Here is a 12,888-nt window from a genome sequence, read left to right as displayed (position 1 = left end):
ATGGAGCCAGGATTGAATTATTCTTATGTTAAAATAAGAAAGGATTTTGGACAGCAAGCCAGGTTTTGCGAGGTTCCAGCGGTAATGTTAGATTCGATTGATCCAAATAAACATCACCAAAAGTTATATTGTCTTCGAAATCCAACTTCTAATGAAAGTCAGACAGTTATTAAATTATCTGAACATTATGTGAATACAAAAAAGATTGTCCTTCATGATCAAGGAGTTAACCACGTCGAAGGCGGCTGGCCTAAAGACATACATTACCTAGACGAAGACGCCACTTTTAGACACCGTAGGCGTTTTGAGCGTGATGACTCTTATGTCAGTGCAATATTAAATTCTTATGATGGTTTGAAACATCTTATTGACCAAAATAATGGAATAGGAATGTATAACATGTATTTTAAGGAAATGCATTCCGAAGAACCGGTAGAAAAACATTTTATTCGCAAATCTATTGCTTTTTACGATCCTGACGAAAGACCAATTGCATCCATAGGATGGACGTGTGAAGATGATTCTAAAATTGTGGTTGCATATTGTAATAAAAAATATCCTAAAAAAAGACCGGTAAATAAAAATGCTACATGCTTTATTTGGGCTATAGAAAATGCCGTAGAACCTTATACTGATCTTATTCCACCTTCATTTTGCTGGCAAATTGCCTGCTCGCCTTCAAACTCAAGTGAAATTATTGGAGGCCTTCAAAATGGTTGCGTTTGTATCTTTGATATTCGCGCCAAAAACGAACCCATTGCTATGAGTCCAATACATTTAGCTCACCGAGATCCTGTTACTGCTCTGTTATATATTCATTCTCGTTTGAATAATGAATTTTTTAGTGGTTCAAGTGACGGACAGTGCATGTGGTGGGATGTTCGAAATATATCAAAGCCAACAGACACCCTTGTAATGTCTGTACATGCTCCTTCAAATCCAGAAGACGGTCTTCAGAACACAGAAGGTGTAAGTGCAATGCAATTTGATAAAACATTTAATACGAAGTTTTTATGTGGAACTGATACAGGGTATGTAATAAATGTCAATCGTAAAGGTAAAAATCATGCGGAAGTAATGAGTGCTATTTTCCCAGCCCATAAAGGTTCAGTCAAGGCAGTTGAACGTAATACATTTATTCCAAAATATTTTATTACATGCGGTGATTGGACGACAAACATTTGGAGTGATGACATACATTCTTCACCAATTATTTTTGGCACATCACATCCAAAGCAAATTTCAGATGTAGCATGGTGTCCACAGAGAGTTTCAAGTTACATGTCAATTTGTCATGACGGCAAATTCCGCTACTGGGATCTTTTACGAAAATATTACGAGCCCATAGTCATTTTACCTGTTTCTGAGTATCCATTATTACATATGAGGCCAAATGAAGAAGGAAAACTTGTTGCTATAGGAGACACAAAAGGTTCATTGAACCTTATAGCGCTATCCGATAGTATGGTTTACTTTGGTGATCGAGACAGGAATCTTATGGTACAACATTTGGATCGCGAGGCTCGAAAAGAGCATATTCTTGAGACTCGTGTGAAGGAAATACGATTAAAACTTAAATTAGAAGCCCATGTAATTGGTGAATCAGCTCTTGAACAAGAAGATGAACTCACTTTAATGCAAAATGTTGAAGATGAGTACAGAAAAGTTGTGGGAGAAGAATTGAAACAATTTGAAATTCAGCCGCATACCAATGGAAGAAGAAAATAATTTTAAGTTAAGTTTTTTTTGCAAAAAGTTTATGAATAAAAGTTCTGCTTAACGTATGGTTAAACCTGCTTATTCTTATAAATACAACTTTCCTCCTACATTAATCTGATATATTACCTCCCTTCCTACACCTCATTACGCAATTTCCTTAAGCAAACATTCTAATGTGTCGTATAACTATGTATATACATCGAACAACATTATCGGTTTATTTATATGTCTTTTGTTGAGAATACTCTTTTAAGATATTATTGCGTCTTTATTCAAAATATTTACGAAATGTATCATCACATTATTGTTATTTGGAATACGAAAGAGGTTATAATCTTGTCTGCTTGTTATTCATTAATAGAAATATTTATTATGTATATATATGTAAATGTATGTACATATATGAAGTTTTTTTTTTATTATACGTCGGCAAAATGGGCCACTTTCTATAACTATGTGTTGTAGTCACCATAGCCTAGTAAGTAGTAACTCTGTAAAAAATTTTAACCATTCCTTAAATCGACGATGCGCCACCGACCTTGGGTACTGAGGTATTATTTCCCTTTCGCCTGTGCTGACACTGACTTACTCATCTTTCAAATTTTGTATTTTTTTTTTGATTTAACGCCAAAATTGTAATTATTCACCAGCACACGTTCCCTTCCCCATAATAATTTGGGTGCCCTTAGACGAGACGTCAAGAAGCATCTTACGGGCTGGCATGGGGAGAGTGACTAGTACAGCTCATACTTGCTGATTGTACTGGTTGGCTTCGCGTTTGGACTCCGCTTACCATCGAGTGGTGTGAGTAGAGTCCCAGATATTATATAAAAAAATTCAAATTTTTATCGATCTGATTTAGGGTTTGAACCCAGAACAGGAATCAACGGTCTTATATCTATCCAATACAATAACGAGGCACTCAACAAAAAGCAAATATCAACAACATAGACCTGCACGTCCAAGGAATATACTGCGGCTTTAACTCACAGTAACTTCCAAATGTAATAATTTCTTGAATACGATCGTTTATTCAAAGTTAATATGTAATACATTCTGCGTTATTAGTATTTAAATTACCTCGATAATCTACCAATAAACTGACGTTGTTGAAATTTCGACTTAAATCCGTTAAGCTATTAAGCCATATCAATAAAGCTATGGATACGTATTAATGTTGAAGTAATTAACATTAAAATTGGACACTTTAATTGCTAGCTTAATATTAACTTACATTATTATATTTAAAATTACAATTTGATACGGTTTAATATCACTACGTAGTATAAAACAAGTCCTTTCCCGCTGTCTGTCCATATTTATGCTATTCGTAAGTAAACAAATGGCTTAGATTTTTTTTTAAATAACTGAAAGAAATAATAGCTTATCTTCGATTTTAAGTCATATAGAATTCCTCCTTATCCAGTTAATTATATTTGTATGTAATAGATACATTTTGAATTTAATATAAATCAATATGGCCTTTTACAGCATGTCAATTAAATTAATATGTTCAAATATATCACAGATTTAAACTGAAGTAACATAGCGGTTTGTGTTGTCTACTGACAAAAGCTATGAATATTGTACCTATATAAAGACGTTTAAAAATAAATAGTTACGAAAATATAATATGTAGCTAGCTACAAGTGAATAGCAGAACCACTGCATTAATTTATTGAAGTCGAACTTAAGGTCAAAGAGTACAACGTTGTTTAGGTAACGTTTAATTAAACGACTTTTGGGTTCATTTTAGTTGGACTCATTTTAGTTTTAAAACCATTTCAAGAAAAAAATGAGTTGACTCACATAAATAAATGGTAAGGCGAAAAAAAATTAAAACAGCGCGAATGCAAAGGGTACTCTTCGTTCCTTTTACTAATGCTTCCTAAAAGATTTATGAAAGAGTGCCTTTTGTGTGGCTTTTTCCTTTCTTAAAGGAAACGCTTGGTATTTAGTGTTGCTTGTGCAGACTTAAACCGACACTTGTAAAAGATCTGGCACGTCAAGCGTCTTAATCCGGGCCAAATTGTAACGTGAAGCGACTATTAATCTTTAGGACAGGTTAATTTGGGTACAGATTACGAGAATATACTTACATACATCCATTGAACATGTTTTAATTTCATGTAAAAATTATTAGTATAATTTATATATAAATTTAAATGAAAATTGAAGTATAAAAAATTAATAAAGTATTTAAAACAATATATCTATATTGTTTTTTTTTATATTGCTTTAGGAATAATTGTGACTGTGTGTACATGCACTATTATATATATATGTATGTACTTTAAAGTTAATCTAAAAATGACCAATCTCTAAAATATACCGATTAAACAGAACGCGTCTATAATTTTATAGCTTTATACCTACCTATATTCAGTATAAACCTGTAAAATAAAAATGTTCCAAATATAGATATTATTTTAAAAAAATGTTTCGTTGAAACACTTACTTTATAACTTTGTAAGGTTTTAACCACGTGACAGAGCTACGACATCATGGTACCTCTCTAGCCAGGGAAATTACAGTTCGCGCATTCTCGTTTATGTTCGGTTTTCGTCGTATTGTGTTTATGTTTATGTTTTATGTTAGTGGATGGTAGATTAAAGTATATACATTGTGTATAACTAAATGATACATTTTAATTCGAACCCGTAGCCCTCACATACATGCAAACTTATTTATATTACACAAAAAAAAAATATAATTATTAGTTTAGCAGAAAAACTTTTTTCTTTTACAAAATAACTTTATTACGAAATGGGGAATTAAGTGCAAGGACTTATGTAGTCCCCTAGCATTATCAGTAGTATATTGTTTATTTTATCGTTTTTAATATTAATAATATAATAATCATAATCATAAGTCTACCAATTTCGAACCTTACAGGAAGACCGCTACTCGGAGGGTTCACCAGCTCTTGGATTATAATAAAGGTAAAATATCTTTGTCTGTACACAGGGAGTAATCTCTCAAAATAAACAGTGATGGTAAGCTGTAATATTACTGACTGCCACAGGCTATAAAAATATATTTATATCATAATTTTATTATTAATAAATTATACTGTGCGAATCTATTTTCGCGGCTAGTCGCTAAAACAAAATACACTCATTACTCGTAAAAATATATTAAGTGGGTTAAATATAAAATAATAATATAACTAATGTTAATAAAAGATTACATAATATATACAGAAAATTACATGAGATACGTCATAAGTTTCATACGTAGTGCGATAAAACGGCACTTACTTGTAAGTGAATATTTATCCTTTACGAAACGCCGCAATATATTACCTATATTTTATCGTCGCGGTGCACCGAGAGACTCGTATTAGTATAACTTACACCCGCTCTATCCATTTGAATAAAACGTGGCTTAATGTACCGTGAACGCAACCTTTGAACTTTGCCTTAAATCGCCTTGTCATGGTTAGCTGTTGGCGGGAAAGCTTTAATTTTTCATATTTAATAGATTTCATTTAATATATTTTTCAAGAAACTATAAAAGAAAGATCTGTGAAATAGGAATTCCAATTATTGATCCGTTAGGCTTGATGTTTTATGGTGATAATAATACTGTCTATTCCCTATCCATATTCCAGGCAGGATATATTAATTTAAATATTGTATTAACTAACATGACTGTATTTTTTTTAATTGTTGAAAAAGAGTAACTACTGAGTTTCTTGCCGGTTCTTCTCGGTAGAATCTACTTTCCGAACCGATGGTAGCTTCACTTAATTGTTAAATGACGATTCAAAAGTGCTTGTAAAAGCCCACTTGAATAAAGTATACTTTGATTTTGATTTTTGATTTTTATCCGAGTAGGTAGGCGATCTGCCTGAGTCCTACTGCCAATCTAGTCAAAATTCAAAGGGCGACTTTGATAAGATGTCTTGCTTTTGGCCAGAATCCCGCAAGCTAGGTACGTCGTATTATTTAATTAAATAATAATAATATTGTTCCCGAAAATTATAGTCTAATTTATTGCTACACTTAAGAGTTTTTGCTTACATGGGTAATGTAACGTCTCTGTAATTTATAGTCTATGATCTTCTAGAACATTCACATTCTTGGATAAAGCTTCTAGACTATTAGTCGGTATATATTGTGCTGGTACATTTTTTTTCCTTTATTAACTTTACATAGTATTATAGAAAGTCGCATACCGCAGTCTGTATCTATGTATGCTGATATCTTTAAAATTAAGCAACGGATTCAGAAGTGGTTTTTTTTTAATATATAGAGTGATTCGAGAGGAAGGTTTTTTTGTATAATAAATGCACAATATAGTATAGAAACACTGATTATTTCATAGGTTTCTATAGCGATGTCGTAAATCAAAACATTTTTAGCGCTTAAATTTCAACCGCTGATTGAATCCTACGAGATATATCAAAATAATGTAATACAGTATTGTACACCTTAAAAAGGTCTTCATATAAGTCCAGGATAGTATACGTTTATATCTTAGGGATAATATTCTGTTGTATATTTAGAATCAGCATTGCACACCTACAAAGCCGGGGCAGGTCGCTAGTATACAATAACAATGATTATACCCAACTTTGTTTCATAAAATCATTTCAAGGATATTTTTATACCCATACGTATATAATGAGAAGTATATAAAGTAAAAGTAAAGTAACAGCCTGTACATTTCCCACTGCTGAGATAAGACATCCTCTACCATTAAGGAGAGGGTATGGAACATATTCCACCATGCTGTTCTAATGCGGGTTGGTGGAATGCACGTGTGGCAGAATTTCGATGAAATTAGACACATGCAGGTTTCCTCGCGATGTTTTCCTTGACTGCCGAGCACGAGATGAATTATAAACACAAGTTAGCACACATATTTAGTGCTGCTTGCCTGGGTTTGAACCTGTAATCATCGGTTAAGATGCATGCGTTCTAACCACTGGGCCATCTCAGTTCGAGTAAGTAGTGAGAAGAATATGCGAGCCTTCAATTATGTCGTTGATATATGTAGGTACTCCTTAATCTGTTTGTATCCTCCGAGGCAAATTCCGATAAATCCAAATTCATATTCATTAGCCGAAGCCCAATATTGCACTATCTATAGGGTAGCAATATGTATAATTCCAGACACAATCCTAGTACGACACAACTTAGATGTACCATCGGCAAATTTCGTAATTCGGAAGAACGCCTTCCTAAATTATCACTATTTAATTATTTCTTATGTGAATTTGTTCTTTACACAAACTTAATAATAATTTGAACGTAATATGACCAAATATATTGACGCGTCGATTTACATGAACGTGACAGAAAAGTAAATGGTCACATAATTAAAGACTATTAATATCTATTTATTTATTTTTAATTAACTTAAAATATGAAGTTATTTAGATTGGATTTGAAGGATTGATAATTTTAATTCACTCACGTGTATTCAAATTGCTGTCCCCGGTTGAACTGAAGCGACAATCTATAGCGTCGAATAGCATCGAAGGGCGCGATAGGGAGCTATTTCTATTGGTTGAGGAAATTGTGTCTTACTACGCAATTTTAATGACGTAACATAATATGCTTTAATTTATTTGACTGATTTTAAAATTTAGAATCATTACAGTACAATCACAGAAAGCTCAAATATTCAGGGCCATAGTATTTAAATTATAACCTAAGATTGTGGATAACATATCGGCACAGCAGTCGAAAAATATGAAAAAAAAAACACCCAGCGACTTTATAGAGAATACTAGTGAATTTCATGTAGTTTAATTGCGTTTTATGATTCATAATCTTATTTCACTAAAGTAACATCTTGAAGTACAGTGTGACAGTGTGACAGAATGAGACAGAACATGAAATTTTAACTAATAAATTATTCTTCAAGCCTTACATTAATAAAGTAATTAAATTTGTGGTTCAAGCAAATTTAATTTGACAAAATTTTTACTAAAAGTCTAAGCGAGTTCTTAGTTCGATTAAAGTAATTTTATTACGGTTGTATCGGTTTATGGCTCAGCTGTATAAACTGTGAACCCTTAAAAGTTGAAATCTCCGACTCAATCAAAAATTTTATTACTATTTTACTGTGCTTTGCGCTATCGTTAGATTCATTTGCAATAATATAACTTTAAAGGCTTCTCGTACTTATGAATGTTGTTTAAAATTGGATTATCCCTTCAATACAATTACATAATATCCATTTGTACTACATTTGCCAATAGTATTATTTATGTACTATGTGTTTATTTTTAATTTGACAATACAATAATTTACAAACGAAAGTATTGTGCAGAGATTAAAATATTTAATATCTAAAGCGACCCTTATCTTTAGATAGACTATCTAATTATTCAATATAAATTTATGTATACACATGTAACGTTTTGCTAACCAATCAACGGCGTCCAAACAAAGCCAAATGTCAACGTAATAATCAATCTATTTAACATACGATGTTACTGATTGAACTAAATAAGATTCAAAATTTTGAATTTAATGCTTGTTGCAACTATCCATCATCTATTTCCTATTAATTTTATCAAATCGATTCGTTCCAAATAAATAAATAAATGGAAGCTAATACGTTTAGAGAGTATGTAAACGAGTCATGCTGAAAATGATGTAATAACATATTACTCTCTGCGGGTGAAATTTCGTCGAGTAATTTTCGTTCTAAATAACGTAAAGAATAAGTAAAATGTCAAAACTTTCAAAAAAAGAAGTGTTCCTAGTTTAAAACTGAGCACACGTTGAGTTTATGAAGTTACTTTAAACTTGAAAGTGATCCTGTACAGAGGAGACAAGATACTAAAAGCTTTCAGCAACGATCGAAGTTGCAGTGAACTGGAAAACTTAACTAACAACAAAATAATAGTGCATCAATCTTTATTTTACCATTATATAAAAATAAAACGTACATTACGCTTTCTCTGGAGAATATTCTCGTATATGAAAAGACGATTTAGCTTGTTTGGTGTAATTTAAAATTCAATTATTAGTACGTTCCCTCGTAGAATTTTAAAATTAATAAATAATTCAAATTTTGATTTGGTATTATTATCATTATAATATTTCGATAGATTTACCTGTTTTTGTATTTGAAATTTCTATAGTTATTAATGATAGAAAATCCATGGTCAATTGATTGTTATATTTTTCATACATATTTAAGTAATTATTTTGTATGTGAGTGTGCGTGCAATTGTGCATAGAGCTTTAGAGTTTCTTCAAATTTTGAATGCTCATGGAAAATACAGCGCTCAAATTCATATTTATGTTTCACAAATAAATAATAGATAATAATGCTTTTGAATTATTTTTTTAAAAGGTTTATATAAATATGTTAATTCAACTACTAGTATTTGAAAACTGTTTTTTTTTCTATCAATTGCACATTATTTATCTGGTAATTTAATAGGAATTCTTATTCCAAGGATTCAAATGTTTGTAGAAATGACGATATTAATGAGGACATAATTCTCTCTCTTTCTCTCATCCTGGCTGATTTCGAACATGGCCTACGTCCTCCTACGGGTAGTGCAAAAATTTATGCAGAACGTATTATAGTTCACGTAGTTGTAGTCTCTTTATCCCCACTCCCTTAATCTGATGGAACAGCATATCCGTAACGACAGGAAAGAGTTTAGACCCAACTGGTTCACATCCGAAGCTCCGGGTTGCTACTGAAAATTTTTCGACGTAAAAACCATATTATATTGAACCCGGAACCTTATTCAATAAAGGAGACAAATATCTCGTGTTCAATAAAAAACAATGTGTACTTGTATATTGTATATGTGTCTAGTGTACAACCAGTATTGTCAGCGTCGTGGAATAATCTCGAAACTTTTAATAATTGTTGTAGTTTGTAGTATTTGAGTCGAGATGGCCCAGTGGTAAAAATGCGTGCATCTTAACCGATGATTGCGGGTTCAAACTCAAGCAACGCTGATTCATGTGCTTAATTTGTCTTTATAATTCTTGTGCTCAGCGGTGAAGGAAAACATTAACAACAACAAACATCGTGATGAAACCTGCATGTGACAAATTTCATAGAAATTCTGCCACATGTGTATTCCACCAACCCGCATTGGAACAGCGTGGTGGAATATGTTCCAAAACTTCTCGAAGGGAGAGGAGGCCTTTAGCCCAGCAGTGGGAATTTACAGGCTGTTGTTGTTTTTGTTTATGTACTCTGTATGTATGTAGTTTACTGATTAAACGCATTAGTGTCGTATAGTCGACACGAACAACCGCTCTGTTATCAAGCATGAGTTTTTAATTATTTTTTAAACTAGCAATCCACTTTAGTGCTAAGCTTGTGTAAAATTGAAACATTGTTTGAAATACATTGTAATATTATATTCAGAAACATTTTATAACGATAAAACTTAAACATAATATGCTATTTGGGTATGAAATTGACTGTTAAAGGGTACGAAGGCAGTTTGATTGAAGTTTTGATTGTCTTTGGGCTGCCACGTATCAAACTCTGTGTGGATTTAACGATTAGCTTAGAGAATACTTATTACTTAATTCAGGTTACATATAATCAAACTTCGTTCTATTGCTAATAATATTAAATTTATTTTTTTAAGGTCTGGCAGTTTCTATGAACATAATTTGCTCGTATTTAAATACTTAATTGCATATTGGACTGAAAAACAAAGAGATAAAAGTTAGGTTTCACGCTTCGATGATTTGAATGAAATAATAAAACGTGATAAGTAAAATTTTACAACAGAAAATGTTCAGATTTATTTTTTTATTAAATTGTTAGGCTGACTGGCAAATAGGCCGACTGATTATTAATGGTCACCGCTGCCTATAGACTTTAACTATATCTTACATCCTTGATGAGATTACAGAGCTGAGATGGCCCAGTGGTTAGAACGCGTGCATCTTAACCGATGATTGCAAGGTTAAATCCAGGCAAGCACCACTACTATATATATATGCTTAATTTGTGTTTATAATTCGTCTCGTGCTCGACGGTGAAGGAAACCTGCATTTGTCTAATTTCATCGAAATTTTGCCACATTTGCATTCCACCAACCCGCATTGGAATAGCGTAGTGGAATATGTTACAAACCCTCTCCTTAATGGAAGATGAGGCCTTATCTTAGCAGTGGGAAATGTATAGGCTGTTTACTTTACTTTACACCCTTGATACGTCACTGACCTAGGGAACTAAGACGTTATGTCCCGTGTTAAAACATTTAAACATGGTGGGTGGTACCTACCAACGGTCGGAATTGCACGACGCATTATTGCCAGGTTATTTTCTTTAAATACTTTAAAATATATATAATTTATAAATTCAAAATAAATACGTCACGTAATTTTATCAACGTCGAGCGGATATAAAAAAAATGAAGGATTCAAAAAGGCCTACATTATTTCGTAGCGATGAACTTTTTAAAGTAATTGTATTACAACGTCGCATCGTTAAGACAATCCCATTATCTTTGTGGGTCAAACGGAACACATTTACCAGAGGGATGTTCAAGTGAATAATACACCGAATGGCGGAAAACGTTATCTTCGTTCTGTCGGTAATGACGCGAATTGAAATAAATATTTACTATCTCTCATTTTAAATTTTTATCTAGCTTTACTTATTATAAAATTACCGTCCGTATCATTTCGAACTAGACGGAAATTAAGATTTGAAAATAATTGAAAATAATATTATGACTAGCTGAAATGAACTGATCTGTACCGTACAAAATGCCCATATTGACGACCTCCGTGGTCGAGTTGTGTGTACACCGGTTTTCATGTGTACGCCACGAGGTCCCCGGTTCGATTCCGGTGTAGATTATCATTAGTTTTTTATGCTATCTTGGGTCTGGATATTTGTGCTACCGCCGTTTCTTCTGATTTTCCATAACACAGGTGCTTTAGCTACTTACATTGGGATCAGAGTAATGTATGTGATGTTGTTTCATATTCATATTACACCCCTCTTGATAACGGTGTGTGAATTTAAAGAAGTAGTTAATGTCCTTCTCTGGAATTCAAACTATCTCCATACGGTTTAAACATTCAACAACAACAACAATTTATTCATTTTATTTATTCCATACAAAAATAATCTTTATAAACAGTTACATGGTTGAACTGTTGAACGACAAAAGTCTCAATGTATTATAACACGGTCATCAAAAGAAACACAGATCAAGTATTGTGTTGAGGATAAGCAGTCTTCTCGTCGAAAGTTGCGATATTTAAAATACATTAGAAATATCACCTAGGTGGTTACAAAACAAATCTTATATAAAGTGTTTGTAGGTAAATAGTAAAGACAAATAATGAAATAACAAATAATTTCTGTGTGTGTGTGTATGTGTGTTTTTTTTTGCGTGTTCGCACAGCGCAACGCACATAGCGTTCGTGTTAGTATACGAGTATGTTCGTGTGTGCGTGCGAATGCGTGCGTGTAGGTATGTGTGGGTCATTTGAAATAAGGTTATAGAAGTAATGTATTTCTCTGATTCATCGTACGTATTTTTACATTATTACTTTTTACATTGTTACAACAAATAAGCTATATAGTCAGTAAGTAAGATATATTAAGCTGGTATTCATTAATTGCTTTAGTAATCAGTTTGTCAATATTAGGTTGGTTGAGAAAACAATCGAGATAATATTATGTATTCAGCAACGGATTTCGGTCTAGGTGGCGTGAGGTAAGTCTTAATAGATACTAACCCAATTATACTATGATAATTATCATAGTATAATTAGCATATTTATAATTTAATTATTTTCGAATTATAAATATATTGGCATTTATAACGAGGGTATTAAATTTAGTATTTAAATTTAGTTCTAGTAATAATAATGTGAGACGTGAATTTTAAATTTATGGGAATAATTGGATAAATATTCTAATATTTTATTAATAATTTCAGCAAGGATTGAGCCTCTATTAAACCACTTCATTGATAGACAATAATATTATCTCATGTGCTTGTAAATACCTATAGGTAACAGCTTAGTCGCCCAGTATTGATTATTGGAATTAGGAAAAATAATGCCCCAGTACGAAACGAATCTGTTATAATCATACGCTTCTGAGGAAACTTGTGAAAAATACAGTCTTGAAAAATATGAATACGAAAGAAAAATATATTAAGTTTTCCTAAATTAAAAATTACATACTCCCAGTATC

The 12,888-nt window shown here is 32.3% G+C and overlaps 1 protein-coding gene across 1 annotated transcript; it reads left to right on the top strand.

Moving 5' to 3' along the window:
* On the top strand, positions 1–1,728 carry LOC124529805 (dynein axonemal intermediate chain 2-like). The gene has a single exon (XM_047103721.1). It carries the CDS (start codon positions 1–3, stop codon positions 1,726–1,728), a length of 1,728 nt encoding a protein of 575 aa, XP_046959677.1.
* The last annotated feature ends 11,160 nt before the right edge of the window (positions 1,729–12,888 follow it).

The sequence above is a fragment of the Vanessa cardui genome, chromosome 5, assembly GCF_905220365.1.
Source record: "Vanessa cardui chromosome 5, ilVanCard2.1, whole genome shotgun sequence".
Lineage (NCBI taxonomy): Eukaryota > Metazoa > Arthropoda > Insecta > Lepidoptera > Nymphalidae > Vanessa > Vanessa cardui.
This window is presented reverse-complemented; position numbering and strand designations above follow the sequence as displayed.